The sequence below is a fragment of the Leptosomus discolor genome, chromosome Z (assembly GCF_034619465.1).
Source record: "Leptosomus discolor isolate bLepDis1 chromosome Z, bLepDis1.hap2, whole genome shotgun sequence".
NCBI lineage: Eukaryota > Metazoa > Chordata > Aves > Leptosomiformes > Leptosomidae > Leptosomus > Leptosomus discolor.
Window position 1 is genome coordinate 89,015,122 of NC_141419.1, and position 18,147 is coordinate 89,033,268.

General features: G+C 41.6%; 1 protein-coding gene across 5 annotated transcripts in view; it reads left to right on the forward strand.

The window, feature by feature from the left end:
* SETBP1 (SET binding protein 1) overlaps positions 1–17,097 on the forward strand; it is a 241,466-nt gene extending 224,369 nt beyond the window's left edge. For 3 of the 5 annotated variants that reach the window (XM_086479838.1, XM_086479835.1, XM_086479837.1), the window contains 2 exons: positions 10,827–10,994; positions 16,541–17,097. In XM_086479838.1, coding sequence (XP_086335964.1) covers positions 10,827–10,994; positions 16,541–17,097 — 725 coding nt within the window. Of the gene's footprint in view, positions 1–10,826; positions 10,995–12,428; positions 12,432–16,540 lie in introns of all 5 variants that reach the window. The other 2 variants (XM_086479836.1, XM_086479839.1) reach the window with 2 other exon arrangements.
* Positions 17,098–18,147: the final 1,050 nt, after the last annotated feature.

Genomic DNA, 18,147 nt, shown 5'->3' on the forward strand with positions numbered 1-18,147 from the left:
TTCTTCTTCCCAGAATTCTAATTTTTCTGCAAAACTTCCAAGGCCAGCTTTCGCAAACAATTATCTGAAACTGGGGCCTATCCTTAGGTAAATCTGTACTAGGGCATGTAGTGCTGAGCAATTAAAGTATCAACTTCATTTCAAGCATAAAGGTTGGAGATCCTGTGCTTGGCAGTTTGCTAAAGTTCATTGTTTTTTCCATAGCTTGATGGCCTGACCAAAATCTCAGTCAGGGTCAGAATTTCAGCAAATTCAGCCACTGTTAAATATTTCCTTTTGGATAATAAAATTCTGCCACCCCAAGAAAGCAATCATAATTAAAGAAAAGCTCTGCTCTTATCATCTTCGCACCATCACGATGCTCTTTCAGAGTGGATGCTTAAAGGGAACATATTCCTGCCCTGATACAACTTTCTGTGTTTCATCTGCCTGGTGTTGTAAAATAAGTACATAAGGCTATGAGGAGAGAAGTTCATATTGCTTGAAGAACCTAAAATACTCTGTTTTGGCTTCAGTAAATGTGAGTACTGAAGACAGGCTTGCACCAAAACTGTGCAGAAAAACACTCTGGAAAATAAAGAGTGGCTCAGGCATAGATGTGCAGCATTCAAGTAGATAGCATAACTCCAAATCTCAGTGGTTCAGAGCATTTAGGGGTTTCCCAGTATGTTCTTTATTCTTGTTCTTGTCAATCTGCTTTTCACACATGTCTGTAATAAACGGTGTCCCTCCTCCACCTCCTTTCCAATCTATTCTTTGCCTCCTATTTCCATCTATTTCCCTATTTCATTCCACTTTGCACTCTTCACCTCTTTAACTTCTTCATCATCAGTCAGATCTCTTCTTGTGTCTATACTCCACAGAGGGAGTCTCTGACCTTGTTACATGTAGTCTTTCTGCCGTCCTTCTTACACTGTTATAGGAAGCAGTCTCCAGCAAGAATTTTAATAAAAACCACTCTTAATAAAGTATTTCCTTCAGAATTTTCCTTTGAAAAATATGTAAAATCCAAAGATTTTGCACTGTAGTTCATATTGGAGAAATGGTGTATTACTGAGGTTTTTAATAGAATACAAGGGAAAGGATGAACTTCAGGAAAAATGCTGAATTCTGGATCTCTCTTTGTTTTTTTCTCTATTCACAGTAACCCTGAGCTGTTAAAATAAAGCTAAACATTGTACTCTATTTGATAGTTTTCAAATATTTTGTTTTCAGAATGCCATTAGAATAGGGCAACAGTTAAAGTCCTGTATACCTTAATGCTAGCTAACTATTAAACTTCTTTGTTGCTGAGGTTAATTGGCAATAACACTTATGATCTTACCTGTGCATCTGTTCAAATAGATTTCGGTTTTCATATTGCAGTCAATTACTGTGGTTTTCAGAATGAAAGGGAAAATAATACCCCGTATCTATTGATCTGAAATACAGAAAAGGAGAGAGAATAAGAATGATATATGCACTCCCAGTGTGCATTATTTTTCATCTCTGGTGCTGATAAAGCAAGCACTCATTTTAGTGATAAATCAGCATTAAAGTTGGATGAATGGACTCAGATATTAAAACAAAGCCAGCACGAAACCATCTAAAAATAAAAACTCCTCTGTTATAGTCTCCTAGATTGGAGGGTATATGGGGACTTCTATTAAGTGCTGAGATTTTACTTCAAATGCATGTCATACTCAGAGTATTTCTCATTGCATGAACTGGGGCATAGCTTATTACAGATAAAGAAGAAAAGTGAAATGGCTGTACTGCCCATTAGGGAGAACGCTAGCTTAGAATTCAGCGGTCTTGGATGCTCTTATCAGCTCAGTGACTTTCAGCCCATCTTCTTCCCACCTGTCCCCAAGTGCCTACTAGCATGTCTTAGCCACCTTCCCTTGCACCTGCGGTGAGTAGAAAGGTGTGGATCCCTCCAGGGACCAGTTCAGATGTTACTGGACTAAGTGAGGTGGTGGAGGTGCCCAGCTGATTCTCTTGTTTTCTTTTTATGTAACAGTATGGGTAGCTGGCTTCCAGCAACATCCCTGGCACTGTTTACTTTTCAAACACCGACATCACCACAGGACTAGTTAAACTAGTGTAATTCAAATACAACATTTCAGTCAGAAAGCAAGAAAATACCAGCTGAATTTTTGCATCATACAGATATTGTCTTTGCTGAATGTGTACAGAGGGAGGACGCAGCCTTACTTTTTCTGGAGGAACATTGCACTTTTTTTTCCTTGGTGGAGGTCTCTTAGTCGAACTTGTTCAGCAAGATTTTTGCTAATTATTTTGCTAACTTCTCTTAGATTTCATCACTTTTTGCACAATGGCTGTGCCTGAAAAATGACTCCATCATTACACCAGCCCAGCCCTTGTGCCTCATTCATCCGCTCTGCACCAGCAACTTGACTCTTCTGCTCATGCTTCATGCCAGCACTCTCCTACCAAAGCTGTCAGTCTCCCATTTAATCTGTGATAAATACAAACTGCTCCCAACTCCATTTGCCTAGGGAATATCAGCTCTATCTGCCACATTTAAAAATGATCATCCCTGTTGTTAAGAAAAACAACAACTCAAAACACCACCCTTGACTTTTCTCATTACTTACGGACTGAAATTTCCCCATCTGTCTTTCCTCAGCTATGTTCTTGAGAAAGGAATCCCATCTTCTGTTTCCTTCCTGCCCAGTGAGCATATCCTCATCCACTATGATAGCTCATCTCAGTGAGACTGCTCATCTCTAGGTAGTTCCTTGCTCCTAGCTGCGGATCTTTTTATTTCTGCCCCTCAGCGTAACTAATGGCTTTTTATGCCCCTAAAAAAGAGCCCTTTGGCTCGCTCTTCACCTAACCATCCTCCCTCAAACACTTTTTCATTTCACTTCTTTCAAAGATTTAATTTTTTCTCCTTCCCCCTCTGTGAGAGAATTTAGTTCTTCATCACTGTGTATTAAATGATTCACTCGCCAAGATATTTCATAGCAAATTTCATTTCTCCACACCATTGGTCTCTCTGTGTCTCTCTTTATTCTGTTAGTCTCCAACAACTGTAAACTGCATCTCTGTGCTCAACTAAAAGTTTCAGGCTCTGGGCAGGAAAAGCCATTGACTCTGAACACATTAGCAAACCTCTTTAGCCTAAATCCATGCTCACAAGGCCTGGGAACCTGGAGCGTTTGACTCCATTTTGGTCTTTTGAACCCTCAAGTTTTGATCTCATTAAATTTATTGATTTCTGTCACCCACATATAACTAATATGTTCTTCTACTTTGATCCAACTTCTACTGGAAATCCTCATTTCACGTGCTCATCACTTCCTGGCATGTCAAAATTTGGTGGTTTCTTCCATGACGTTTTCAAATCCCAGTCCCACTCTGTTTGAAGGGCTGGGGGCCTGGGAAGAGCATGCAGCAGGGCTGGAGAAGACTGAGTATGAGCACACTTACAACTCCCTTGGGTTACTGTGCTGTGCTGTCCTAGAATATGAACAGCTTCCAGCAGCTCCATTAAATCCATTTTGTCTTTGAGTACATGATGGACCGAGCTTCCGGACACATGTCGCTTCATCTCTCATGACTGAGGCTTTTATCGCTCAGTCTCCTGACTCAGGCTCACTCCGTTTTCATGCTGGCAATAAGCAGAGGAGGAGGGAAGGGTATGAGATAGAGGATCCATGATTGTTCCTGTACCGGTACAGGAAAAAACAATCCCAAAGCAAAACCAAAAGGAAAAGCTCAGGACTCCATCTCCTAGGAAGTCTAATTCTCTGCAAATGTAGGCTTGAAACAGAAGGGAGATTGGCCTTTTGAAATTTCAGATTACAGATGATCATCCTCTTAGCTGGAGTGGCAATGGGGATTTGAGACTCGTCCTGATGATGAGCAAAATAATGCTTCCTTACCCTCTCCTCCTTGGGTTTAGTTCTTTCCTCAATAATGCTAACAGCTGTGTTGTTTTCAAACATTGCATGTCATTGTAGGCTGCAGCCTGCAGCTCCATGCAGTCAGTCCCAGGACCCACCTCCCAAAAGTGGAAGATGATCTGAAGCCTCTACAGACAGCCCCAGAGCTGTATATAGCAACAGCAGCTGCTCTGCTTCCTTAAGTAACGCCTTGTGAGGCTTCAGGTATGCGGCGCTTGCCACTGTGCTCCCTGTCAGGAAACACAATTATCTTCATAAGGAAGTGAAGAGGAGGACTTGCACCACGTTTCTTGAACTCAGGCGCAGATTCACCCAAGTAGAAAGGAATGGCAAGATGCATTTAACCTCATTAGTTTCAGTAGGGCTGACTTTGTGCAATCCATCAGTGTACGGATACATTAGGGGGACTAAACTATTTCCACGTCTCATTTGCATAATGGATGGGATGTGAAATGAGTCCTATGGAAGAGAGGCGCCCCGGAGGCACTAAAGTTTATCACAATATGTAAGAGTTCTTTTAGATCATTGCATTAAATTTCCACTAACAAGATAACAAATTAATTGTCTGTATTACTGTACTAACCCAAAGCGGATGAAGTGTATGATTTCAGCAGAGGAAGGCAGCTGTTTAAGACAGCTTGGTGGTTATAGGAGGAGGCAGAAGAGATTAGTATGTCTCCCAGCATTTGTGTGCCATGATGCCAGCCCTCCTCCTGCCCCTTTAAGAAATCTGGCTCTTCTCTAATCTGATGTTGGACTTGAGCTTTATTAGTGAAGTGAGGGAGAATGAGTAAATCAACTGTATCAGACAAGCCTCAGGACATCTGGAAATTGATCATTCTGCAGAAATAAGCACTCTGTGTTTATTAGCTGGGAGTTCATCACTATCGCTTCTCTTTATCCAATTCCTAAGAGATTTCCAAGCTATCATCATAGCATTAGCTCTTCTGACTGTGCTACTGCAGATAAAGATCAGAAGATCTATCTAATGATGGCTTTCTCAGTCTCCCTCTTTCTTTCTCTAAAGCTATCCTGATTTTAAAAAAAAAAAAAAAAAAAAAAAAAAGTAGGAAAATAGCTGGAATAAAATAAAGCAGTCGCTGTGTCTTAAATTTTTGCCTGTTGGCAATTAGGGTAATTTATTTTTTTTATTCTACGGGAACTTGGTTTTGTTCAGGGGGGCACATCCTGCAGAATAGAAAATCACTCATAGAAGAGATGTAATTTGAAGTTTCTAATGTGGTGGTGGAAAAGGGAGGAAGATAAAAGGACCTAAAGCCATAAAGCAGTGCTGTACATTGAAAATATAGTTATCTTTAAATGATAATACGCGTCAAATAGAAGCTAGGGAAATGAATTCCATAAGTTAGAAAGGTAATAATATTACTTTAAGAAGAATAATTACTTTCCTTAACTACATTTATCACATACTAATTCGGTTCTCCCTTCTGGAATATGATGCAATGCCAAACTTTTGACTGATTTATTTAAAATCAGCCCTAAGAAAAGATTCACCCAGATACAAGGTTTCTTCTGGTTCTTTATTCAAAGCAGAGGAGTTATCAAAATGCAAATACTATGACTAATTCGATGTTTAGATGTGCATTCCTGTACAGCTCCATTGAGTAGCTACATCGTGCAAAGACACTGGAAGAAAAATCCTTGTAAGAGTTTTCCGACAGCAGTGGTCAGATGCATAAACAATTTAAGTACAGCTGTGGATTTTGAGAAATCTGTGGGGAGTATGAAATATGATGCAATGAATTCTCTAAAGAAAAATCTTCCCTCGCAGAAGAGAGATCAATTTTTATCAGCTGATTTTCTCTGTTTTCCAATGGTAAATTAACATTTATTATGTCTTTTGAACCGGCACTTAGAGTTCCAGCCTGGGTGCGCATTGTGCTGGATTCTGTACACAAAGAAAAAAAGGTGGATGTTGTCCAAGAACCTTTCCATATAAGTACAAGATGAAAGAAAACAGATGAATGCAATAAGCAGAGTGAGCATGATATAACAGTAAAGCAAGGATAGTTAATTAATCCTTTTGTACAGAGCCTAGCACAATGGAGCTAGACCACATTTCTTGCAATGTAAGTACTTAGCAACAATAATGACTAGGCCTTTAAAATTAATGTATTAATTATCAGTCAGAGCTCGTAAGTTGCTCAGCCAGTGAATGAAGAATGCCAGGTTTTTATCCAAAGTATCAGGAGACCCATAAACCGTTAAGAAAAAGGCCAGTTTCACATCAGTATTGTGTTCCCTCATACACAGGCTTTCTGCCAGTTTGCCCTGAACTAGAACAGTGCTTCTCCTGAGTCACCCTTTTACTTATGGTCGTTATGATTATTTATTTATTATCATGCCATCGTTATTTCAGGTTCTTGATGATGTCCTTCATGTCTGTCCTTGCTTTTGAAGGTATCCTTTCTCTTTGCCCGTTCTCATTAAACAAATAATGATTGGTTTCCTCCCTGCTTTGCCACCCATTGCACACTTGCATGTGCGCGCAAGCGCACATCACTAGGACTCGGGAAAATTAAGGCATGGGTCTTTCATGGGATGAAGCGGGCTCTCATTTGGAGGAAGTGCACAGGGATCAACGATGGGTGATAAATAAGGTCTGAATCAGGCTACCGGGGTACGCCTTGAAGTTCTCTCTCTGGAGCAGTGGCAAAGGATAAAATACACTGGAATCATGGATCTGTTGTGTGAGCTTTAAACTCTGACCCCCCTGTGATGGTGTTGTAGATGATTTATTTGCATCTGATTCAAAGACGGATTGAAAAAGGGGGTTCTCTTACATAAGGCCTTCTGAACAGAGCACCCCAAATGAGAAGGAAAAGTCCAACGAAAGGTAATGATACTGTGCCAGCAGGTCCATCCACTCAAGGGACAGACCTCCCACTGCTGCGGCATGTGTAACAGCCTTGTGAGCAAATCTCTGCACCTCCGTGGGTTTCCAACGGTGCCTGCAAGTCTCTGTCTGCATTTGAGTATCTGTGAAAGAAACCTGATGGTTCTTCCTTATTGGCTGCTCCAGATTCATAAATTACTCCTGTTCCTCAGTTTAGATGAGAATTTCAGTGAGGTGAGTGATTTAGGCGGAAGAAACCGAGTGCCTAAAACAAAAGACAGATGGCTGAATCCATGATTCACCGGCAATGAGCTGCAGTTGGGCCATGTAGACTTTGAAGTAATTCATTACACTTGTATCTCTTCTGTAGGGGGAGGATTTTCCTTGATGATTTGTATGACCTTGCTAAACCCAGATAGGTGGTAATTGAGCAGCAACTACTTCTTCAGAAGAAACAGAATAAAAATATTGAAAATATTGACTCACCCCAAAGGCAGTAAGCAGCACTTTGGTCTTTGACCTTTAAGCATCCTAGGGTAGTCAATAACCTGGCTGTTAGATGCTGTGCCTGCCACTGATTTTGATTTGGGAGTAGTTTAACCTTGAACCAAGATCCAAGTAACCACGGCAACAGGAAGTCGGCCTCTCCATCCAAGGAGTGGGAATCCATAAATCAAGGTCCCTAATGCAAACACTGTGTGCAGGTAGAGATTTGAGAGGATAAGTGGTTTGTGAGGGATTACCTTTGAAAAAATGAATGACTGTCCCTTGATATGCTGAAGCACAGCTTCACAGAGACTTTTTTTTTTTTTTTTATCAATAGAGGTCAACAGGTTACAGCTGCAGGTTTTCATACGGCTCTTTATATAGGCCCTTCAGTTTAATTAGAACCAGATGTTGAATTTATGAGGTTGTTAGCATTATTATGTACCATATGCACATGCATGTATGTGTATGTGTAGCGATACATACACCCACATATGCACATTTCTTGCACACGACCTACATTCATGAATAAATCATGTTAAGGCTCAAACTCAAGCACTATGGAGTGGTGAAACCCCAGTTTTGCATATGCACAGTTCCACAGTGCTGTGATGCCATAGGTGTAATTACCTTGTCAAGTATCCCAGTTATTCTATAGGACGCTGCTTTATTCAATGCATAGCGCTCACCTCATGATCAGCTATTTGGTAGCTGGATTTTCCTCTTGCTATTCAGTGTCTGCCATCATGTCTCATTTATTCCACATTTCTAAGCCTTGGTATGAATAGATGAATGTTTCATGAATGTTGATAATTTTATTTTCACAGCCCTGCTCTTGAGATGAGGGGTATATTATTGTACTCATTTGCAATAGAGGAGACGAGCAGAGAGAGATTGAAGTTGAATGGATACAATTTGAGATTCTTCATACTTGATTTGAGGCTCTGGAATGACATGTGGTCTAATAGGCAGAAACTCCTCTGCGTATCTTCACTAAGCCATGAACTGTAATTCTGCCTAGCTCCTAAGTATTTCTGCACTCAGACCTGTTCTCCTCTGTTAGGTCCCAGCCTGGTATCAGCTCACAGGACCATCATGACTCCTATCTCCAACTGGCCTACTTTGTAGCCCCATCTTTCAGACTCTTCTCACCAGTGCAGTTGTTCTGTGCCTGAGTGTTTCGGAGATCTCTTCCACGGTTTCTGAGACAACCCATAGGTCTTCTGGTATTTGCCATTTCCTTGCAAGGAACAAAGCCAGGGACTGTTGATAGAAGCTCCAATCTGTAAACACAAGGAAATTTTGGTTGGAGAGGCTGAGTGCAGCCAACACATGTAGAAGCTTGTGCAGCAGTTTCTGGCTCTGCTTCAAGATCTTGGTCCTGTGGGAAAGGTACCAGGGTACTTGTGGGAACTCTTTGAGGAACTAGCAGGTGCTATCCAGGTGCAGCCAGGGATAGCAGTGGGGCCTCACTGCTGCAGGGGACAAAAGACCTCATCTGCTGACCTGAACTGCTGTCCAGGGAGGTTTCCTGCTGGCCTGGAGCTGGGATCAGGGAAATTGTGGAGTCATACCAAACCGAATCTGAGTGGCAAATCAAATCAAGCGAAGGAGACTTGCATGAATGGCCAAGGAGCTCTGGAGTAATGTCTGGCATAAAAAGGAGGCAAAGAAGGGTGGAAGCAGGAACAGGTGATCTGGAAAGCTATAGAGACTGACCAAGCATGCAGGGATGGACTTAGAAAGCCAAAGCCTACCTGGAGTTGAATCTAGCAAGGCCAGAAGGGCAACAAGAAATATTTCTACAGGCACAGAAGCATCAAAAAGAAGCCTAGGGGATATGTGGGCCCACTGCTGAATGGAGCAGGGACACTGGTGGCAAAAAGCTGAGGTGCTCATTGTCTCTTTTGCCTTGATCTTTACTGGCAAGACTGGCCTTCAGGATTCCCAGGCCCCTGAGACTGGTGAGGAAAGGAGAAGAGAACGCTTAAGGAGGTCTTATCCACATGTACAAATGTCTGATGGGGAAGAGTAAAGAAGATGGAGCTAGACTCTTGTCAGTGATGCCCCGTGACAGGACAAGAGCTAGTGGGCACTAGGTGGAACACAGAAGCTTATGTCTGAACATCACAAACCACATTTTTACTGTGAGAATGACTGAGCACTTGAACAGGTCACCCAGAGGGGTTGTGGGGTCACCCTCCTTGGAGAAGTTGAAAACCTGACCAGGCATAATCCAGGGCAACCTGCTCTAGCTGACCCTGCTTGAGCAGGGGTGGACTAAATGATCTCAAGATGTGTCTTCCAATCTCAGCTGTTCCATGATTTTTGAATCCTCATATAATTTAATTGCCAAAATCTGATGTGTTTTATCTAGGCCTCATGTGCAGGTTGACATTTGAAAAGAGAAGGAATTTACGAAAGTTTACCTTTGAAAAATTAATGGCTGTCCTGGATATGTTGAAGCCCAGCATCAGACTGGGAGAGGTTTTCATAAGTTGGCAAAGACACCACATAAAGGTCTCGCCCTAGCAGACTCTTCTCTGATCTCATGAAAGTGGGGCTACTGGATTTTTACAAAGTGGCAGCTGCTAGGAGTTTTCTAAAATGGGGAAAAAACCTCCCAGTTTTATTGTTAGACTGACTGAGGCATTTTAGCTACCTTTCTGCTTGGTGAATTCATATACTCACAGGAGGTATATATGCAGTATGTATACACACACGTGAACTCACAGAAATATTACATGTAAATGCATGGATATATATTCAGCTGTATTAGGCAGATAACTAATATGTAAAATTTCAATCCCAGCAGTTTGAATTTAACACATTTACAAGCAAACAAAATGGGTTCAAATCATAAAAAAGTTTGAGAAACATTATGAAGGGAGGAATCTACCATCCCGGAGCGCACAAGTTTTATTTTCCTGTAGTATTTGACCTCTTTGGTATGTTTCTGCCACTCATTTCTTCTGCACTGTAGTCCCTAGGTAGAAAATTGTATGACATATTGTTCTTTTTTTTTAAACTCCCACCTCTTTAATGAGTTGTATGGTAAATTTTTGTTAGGAAGGGGATTCCTAAAAAATAAGTGTCATGTGCTTTAGACAGGGAATTACATATTGAAGCTGCTCCTGATGCCTGCAGTTTACTCAAATGAAACACCCACTGAGTCAGGTCATTATAGAAGAGAAGTACATAACTATGTGTAGACAATAAACTACCCAGGGAATGACAATTCCCCTAAACAGAGCTATGAAGCATGTCTATGTTTACACATGTGTCAGGGTGTGTGTTTCCTTGGAGAAGAAAAAGTAGTAATGTGGAATTGCTATGTTGGTTTACCGTTGTTTATGGAGATCAGTGACGCTACATCCTGAAGCAAAATTATCAAAAACAAGTAACAATGATGATCCTTGCTAGTATCAAGTCCATATTACAGGCACATACACAGGAAAATATGGAAATATATCGGGAGTAGCAAGGACAGCAACTGACTACTCTTTTTGAGATATTCCCCAGACATGTTACTTCATCAATATTCGCCCAAATTTTGTTTCCTTCAACAGGAGTTGCAGGTCCCCACTTAAAAGCAGACCAGACTTCACTTCATGGTAAAATGGAAAGTTCTGTCTGTAACATGATGACCCGAAGGAAACCAACAGCTGTTGACAGTGTTGCAATGCCGACTCCAGTATTATCTCTCCTACCTTCAGCAGCAGCACCATCAGAAGCAGGTAATGTTGTTTCCCTCCATTGCCTCTATTTCTTGCCCAGCTTCTTCCTTCTGGCACTGTGCTGAACAATCTGTGCTTGTACTGCTCTTCCTGATTGGAGAAGTAGCTGCAAATGTGCATATCTAATGTGATAATCAGGCTGTAATTTTTCTAACACTTTCTTCTCATGATCGTATCTTGGCATATCAAATCTATTTTATTCACATACCACCACTTGTGCAATAATGAGGACACAAGTAACACCAGCCCGTATGGTCTAGCAGGGGACTCTGAAGCAAGACTCCTGGGTTCCTTTCTCAGTCCTGTTGTTCATTTATATGAATGTTCCCATCCCTGTCGCATGAACATGCCAAATACAGGAGCAACTGAGATTTCTTTCTGTATACTTCAGTGATTTTAGCATAACGTTGTGTCTTGAAAATACAAAATTGTCTGGGGCAATAAACAGTGATTTAAAATATATCAGAATAAATAAGTCAGAATAACATGTTTTTCAATCATTTTGTGCTTCTATTTTGAGCCAGATCAGAAAGGTGATAGCTTTATACGGCCAGAAATTGAGCCAAGTCATTCACCTATCATCATGCCTTTTCTTGCACATGGATAGAGAAGTTAATCTTGCATTGTGTCTTAATTTCCAGTGAATTGGGAACCCACAGTACATTACCCTACATGCAGCCATTAGGAGTTTCGTTGTCTTCTCAAACATTTGATTCCGGTCACAAAAAATGTATTTGTATCATTGAGTTATGGAATGATTACATATTTAATTATTCAATTGAAAGTGCTGTTTCAGTGCACTTCTTTTGATTTTCCTCTCATTTCCTGAATAAATAGCAAAAACAAGGGGTCCGTGCTGTAAAGTAGACTCTAAGAAGATAAATTTTTATATTACAAAAATCATGATTCTCTGTTTAGTCTTTAATACTTTCCTATGTATAAACTAAGGACAGATTTTTAATGCAGTGGTGAATGAAAGCACACAAATATTTTATGATCAGTTTCAAGATGAAAGTGTATGCTTGACTGCATAGTTCATTCTTTCCATTTTGAGAAGTCTAATTAAATTGTTGGTTTATCTGTAGCCCAGATGTTGAAATAATTTAGTTGAAAACTGAAAGAAACTGTGTTAATGGGAAAACAGGACAGTGCTATGAGTTTCCTGTAATTAATAGGGAGCTCTTTGAAAGTTCCTCCATTGAAACCAAGTCGACAAACTGAGCCCAGCTGTTGAGCAAACAGTCTTCTCTGTGCCATGTTCTTGCAAGTGGCCTCGGGCAACTCTGAAGGGTTAGAGAATGACAGGCAGTAAGAAGGATTTTAGTGCTTCAGACATAATAAAGCCATCTAGAATAAAGTTAGGGGACCGATGGAGAACTTCCAAGGGGTCTGTCCTATGGGCTCGCCTCCTTGCTCAGCACCACTGTGCTGGAGCGGGTCCTCCAGCCTGCTGTAAGCTATCCTTGGAAATGCATATTTTACGTAGAGATTCCTCTCTTTGCTTCAGAAGTGATTTCCAGTGTCATATCATTCCTGCGTGACTTCCTGGCATGGCCTGCAGCCATTTTCATTTGTCTTTGTGAGACGGAGCCTCAGTGCATCTGTGTACCCCAGGGAAGGGAAAGTCACTGGGCCTGCATGTGCATTATTTTAAATGTGTAAAGCTGTGCTTTAAGACTAATGCTGGTTCTTGCTTGTTTGGGGCAGCTGGGTGAGGTTGTTTAGAAAGTGGGGAAAGGATGAAGGAAAAGTACAAGCACCTGTGCTGCATCAAATATTTCTAGTTTCTCTCCACTTTGGGTTGGATTTTGTCAAAACAGCTCCAGGCCTTCACAGAGACAGTGTGTGGCCATGCAGCTTGGGGAGGTGGACGGAGATAACTGTCTCCAGGCAAAAAAGTGTCCCCCCATGCATCCCCAGCACCTGGAGGTTGCCACCATGTTGTATCATCTCTAGGAGCATATTCTTTTTTTCATATGCCTGCATGCAGACACAGTGTTATTATTTCTCACCTCCTCTTCAGCCCCTTCAAGATGAATTCCAGCAGAAAGAGCAAGTCAAAAGTATTCCTCCCAAAGCAAGATTTCCACTTGCATACAGCAAAGTATGTGCAGGAAGAGAACAACAAAGCCTAAAAACAACACAGACCAACTTGGGTTCAGGGTTGGGCAGAGTCTGTCTGGATAAAATGGAAAAAATTAGTACTTAGCTTTGGTTTTCAGCAGAGCAGCATATCACATGGCAATATAGGAAAATATTTTATATCAAAGATTGCTCACCAAGAACTTCCAGATGAGTTGATAACACCTAATGGCTCTCACTTCAATTGTGGTTTATTTTGGCAGATCTCCCTGATATTTTGTCATGTGCACACCTCATCAAATCTTTCCCCTGCAGACCCATCAGACTCTTTTGTGCGTAGTCTCCCTTCACCAAATGTAGAATCAGATGTCCCTGACTCTTAATACTGAAAATAATATTTGGTTTCCTAATATCTTCTTTAAAAAGCTGACTTGAAAGCATATTACTTACTCAGTACATGCATTCTGACTGTTGGCAGACTACGTAACACAACTCAAATAATTTCTAGAGCTTGCAAGTTCAGAGGCTTGCTAGGAAGAAAACCAAAAGCATTATTAGAAGCTTCTAACAAGCTTCCTGAGAAAGTCATAAACACCCCAAAACATTTACAGAAGAAAAATTAGTGCAGTAAGCCAGTATAGAACAGCACAGAAGTTTTTTTGGTTTTTTTCTACATGAGAAAATGAATTTCAGGCCAAAAGGAAGTGGACTGACAGCTTGCAAAGTTTTAGGAGGGCAAAAAAGTATCTAAACAACATGAAAGAAAACACTGAGAGTGGTGTTCAGCTTATGGATTTACATGTAAGTGTAGATGTCTACCCATAACTGTCTGCATATGAGTTTAATTTGGAGCTGGGCAGTTTGGCAGAAAGCAGAGGCCTACCTTTGCTCCACTCAGGTGCTGTCTACTCACCATCAGGCTCCAGTTAGGACACTTAACCTGGGTGACCTGGACCATTTGGGTGACTAAGACACCCATTGGATTTGGCAGGATGTACAGGACACCTGCACCTTTCTTGTCAGGGTGTTAGAAGGATGTCCATGGTATCTTAACTTGCATGGAGTTCCCATGTTAGAAATGGAGGTCATCCTCTGCCAGCTCTACAGACCAGATCTCCATTGACTGCATTGGGATGGTAATTCTAAGATGCAGAAACACCTGCCTACAGATAAATCTCAGTAAAGACGTAAAATCTTCACAGGTACTTCACAAGCTAGTGCTTTACTTCAAATTTGTTTCCTGTCATTTAGTTTTCTTTCCAATGAAAGTTGAGGGTAATGCCAAATCTGCTGATTTCACCATGAACCTTGCAGGTTTTCCTGTATTTGTGCTAAATTCCCCATCTTCGAGATTTCCATCATCAACCGAAAAATTTCAGCATTACCTTCTGGAAAAAATATTGCATCTTAAATATGGGAATTTAAAAAAAAAAAAAAAAAAGAAGTCTTGAAAGTGTTCCCTGACAATGGCAATAAAAGGCAAAAGTGGACAGCAAAGAGTGTCCCCCAAATGTTTGATTTCTTAAATCTTCTGACCTGAAGCTACTCTCAGGATCTGGGAGGGACTCAGAAGAGTTGAATGCTTAGGGCTGGAAATATTAGGACTATATATGTCAATCTCCTGTGAGGCCAGATGAGAGTAATCATTTTGTGTGACAGGGATTTAACCTTTTTTTTGATCAGATGACTGAGAAATAGCTCTCTGCCACTTGCCCTTAGGGCTCTTGCGTCCACACTTTTTAGGGGTGACCTACTTGGGAGGAATTTTGTGCAACTAATTAGCTTCTCCTGAGCAACTTAAATATTTCATTTCCTTTCTTTTTTTCTTTGGTACCAAAATGACTGCATTCCTCTTTCTTTTTGTCCTCTGTGAATCACAAACTGCAAGTGGGATTTATTTTTCTTTTTGGTGTGGGGAGTGGGTTACATATGGAAAATGTATTTTGTTTTGTAATTAATGAAAACCAGACTTTGGGAAGTTGGCCATCCAGGTCTTTATTTATAAGAGAGCATATGTCTGTGTTTTGTTTATGACTCACTCCTACTTCTTGCATTGTAACTTGGGTTTGTTTACGCAAGCTCTCGCTGAATCCAAGCAACATGGTGGTATAAGAGCCAATAATTTATCTTCTCCAAGATGGGAGTCCAGTGAGTGAGGATGGTCATAGTCCAGAGCAAGCAAGAGGAGATTCTACCACTTGACAGCTCCCGGTTATCCACAGAAAATGCTACAATAGCAACTTTATTTAAACTACTGCTAGAAGATTAGCCTGTTAGCTGTGAAGGGAATGATAACCCCCAAATGAACCTTTCTCGAAATCTTGGCTTCTCTGGAAATTTACAGGATTTCAAACCCAAATGGCTGCTTGACAGTGAGGTGTAAATTGAGTTTGCAAGTAGATGTGGGCTGGGGTTAATTTAGTGGGATGTTTTATTCTTTACTGAACAGAAATTCTGAACTCCATCATTTCCTTTCCAGCAACACAGAACAGATATGTTAGGAGTGAAAGGGAGCATCAGTTACTGCGATAGCAGAATTCTGTTCCTCTCACAAAGGGGTAGTTACTTTTACTCTGTGTGCAAATCCTGAACTCTGAACAGATGCCACGTCCAGTAAAGGACAATGAGACAATTTAAGAAAAACAAGCAAGGTCTCGTGTCCTAAGCAAAGGACCAGGAGCCAAGAAATGCTGGGTACTCTTTCCAGCTCTGACAATGACTCACAACATGACCTTGGCAAGAGACTTAACTACTTTGGACTTCATTCAGATCTAAAGTAAGTGATCTGAACCAGGAGTAAGCTTACTTTGGGGGCCATTAAAATCAATTATATGGCTCAGTAGTTTCAGCTAGTATCTGCAGAGATGTAGCAAAGAAACCCAAGCAGGAGTAATGAATTTGCCATAGGTGAAGTGACCCACACAACCCGTCTGTGTCCACTAGTTTCAGTAACAAACACTTTTTGTGCTAACTGGCATACATGGCAAGAATTAAAGGCTGGGGTGAAGACATCAGGAGCATAGTTTGGGGTATAGAAAGTTTAATAGTTACAGTGAGCCAATATGACGGCTATGCTAAGCAGCCATTCCTTCTCTCCCACTAGAGGTTTAGAAATGAGAATTAAGCAAACCCATGGTACAACATTGCTGCGGAAATCTTTAGAAGGGAGGAGAGACAGAGAGAAATCTCTGAAGACTGCTTAATAGTCAAAGTTGTATTTTCATCTAGGACAGTAAAAAAGGAGGTAACAGCAATTCTTCTGGGACTGTAACGAATAATCTTTTAATTTTTTTAGTGACTTTTCTATGCAGAGTTCTTTCTTACAGCCATTGCTTCTTCAGTAGTCATATTCAGTCTACTGGGCTTGGAAGCATCTAGTCTTCATGACACTGAAAGCAGTCCAAGGGGAGTTTCCATTCACTGTTGTTTGACCTCCCCCCATTTCTCTCCTTGTCTCCCAACAGCCAGCCCACCACTGAAAAAAAGGTTCAAGCGACGTGAAATTGAAGCAATCCAGTGCGAGGTGCGCAAGATGTGCAACTACACCAAGATCCTGTCCACAAAGAAGAACCTGGATCACGTGAACAAGATCCTGAAAGCCAAGCGGCTGCAGAGACAATCAAAGACAGGCAATAACTTCGTCAAGAAGCGGAGGGGGCGTCCTCGGAAGCAACCTCTTTCCTTCGATGAAGATTCCAGAGACCAAATGCCCGTTCTGGAAAAATGCGTTGACCTTCCCAGCAAAAGAGGTCAGAGACCGACACTCAACCCTTTGATGTTGGAACAAGCAGCCACTCAAGACACAATCATGGCCACCATCGAGGCTGTCATACATATGGCGCGAGAGACGCCACCTCCACCACCTCCTCTTCCTCCTCCTCCACCTCCACCCCCTCTGCCTCCACCCCGGATGCCTCGGGTTGGGAAAAGGAAAAACAAGTCCCCGCAAGAGGAAGAGGATGACATGAAAGTGAAGCGGCACCGGAAAGGCAGAGGGAGTGAAAGCGAAGGCCTTCCCTAAGGCCAGCGCACCTCTTCGGATGTTGGGTGCTAGTAGCGGGGCACACTGGGACTGAGAGACAGGAGACACATGGTCCGCTTCGCCCCCTGAAGCAGCACCAGACTCATTCGCCCCTTTGGCGGCCAGAACCCATTGCGGAGAGCTCCGCCAGCCAGGGTTCACATCTTCCTCTTCATCACTTTGGCCCCAGCCCCCCAGGAAAGGGGGGAAAGGGTGCGAGAACGGTGGGGGATAAGGGGGGGCGAGGGGACATGTGTATGTGTGTGTGTGTGTGTATGTGTGTGTGTGTCAAAGTTGGGGATAGCATCTACTTTGCAGAGTTTCCAAAACTAATCAGCATCTCAGCATTGCTGTTCTCGTACCGTACCCGGAGGCGGGAGGTCATCCTCACAGACGCAGCTGAATGTTGTCACTAGGGCTGCATGCTCGACTCCGATTCTGTTTGGCGGGCCAGGTGAAACTAAGAGTAACCATACCATAGTAGAAATCACTGTAAAAAAGGAAAAAAAAGAAACAAAGGAAAAAAAAAAAAAAGACAAAAAATAGTGTCATTTTCTCAACTGTGATCTTGGTTATAATCTGTTTGATTTTTTTTTTTTTTTTCCAGTTTTATATACCTACCAGGCTTTGGGGCAGCATAACCCAAAATGCCTGACTCCTGCTAGAACTATATATTTCTTTCTCATTTACTTGCCTAGTTACAGCTAGCTACAATATAGGCAATAGAAAAGTAGAGCATTACACACACTCATTCCGAGTGCTATCCCAAGGAACAATGAAATATCACAGCATTTGAAGTAAGGTGTACATGGATATTCAGTTATGATAGCACGTTTCTATGAAGCAACTTGGCATTTTCAATGGCATGTGAAAAAGTGGTCATCCGTCAACCAAGTTGTTTTGATGCTCGGTACACATGAGTAGAGAACAGCAAGACACTTCTGGGGAATAGAGTTACAGTAAACATGAACAAAATAACCAAAAAAAAAATAATAAAAAAGATAAAAGAAAAAAAGTAGGACAGAAAAAATAGAGTAAAAAGACAGGGCC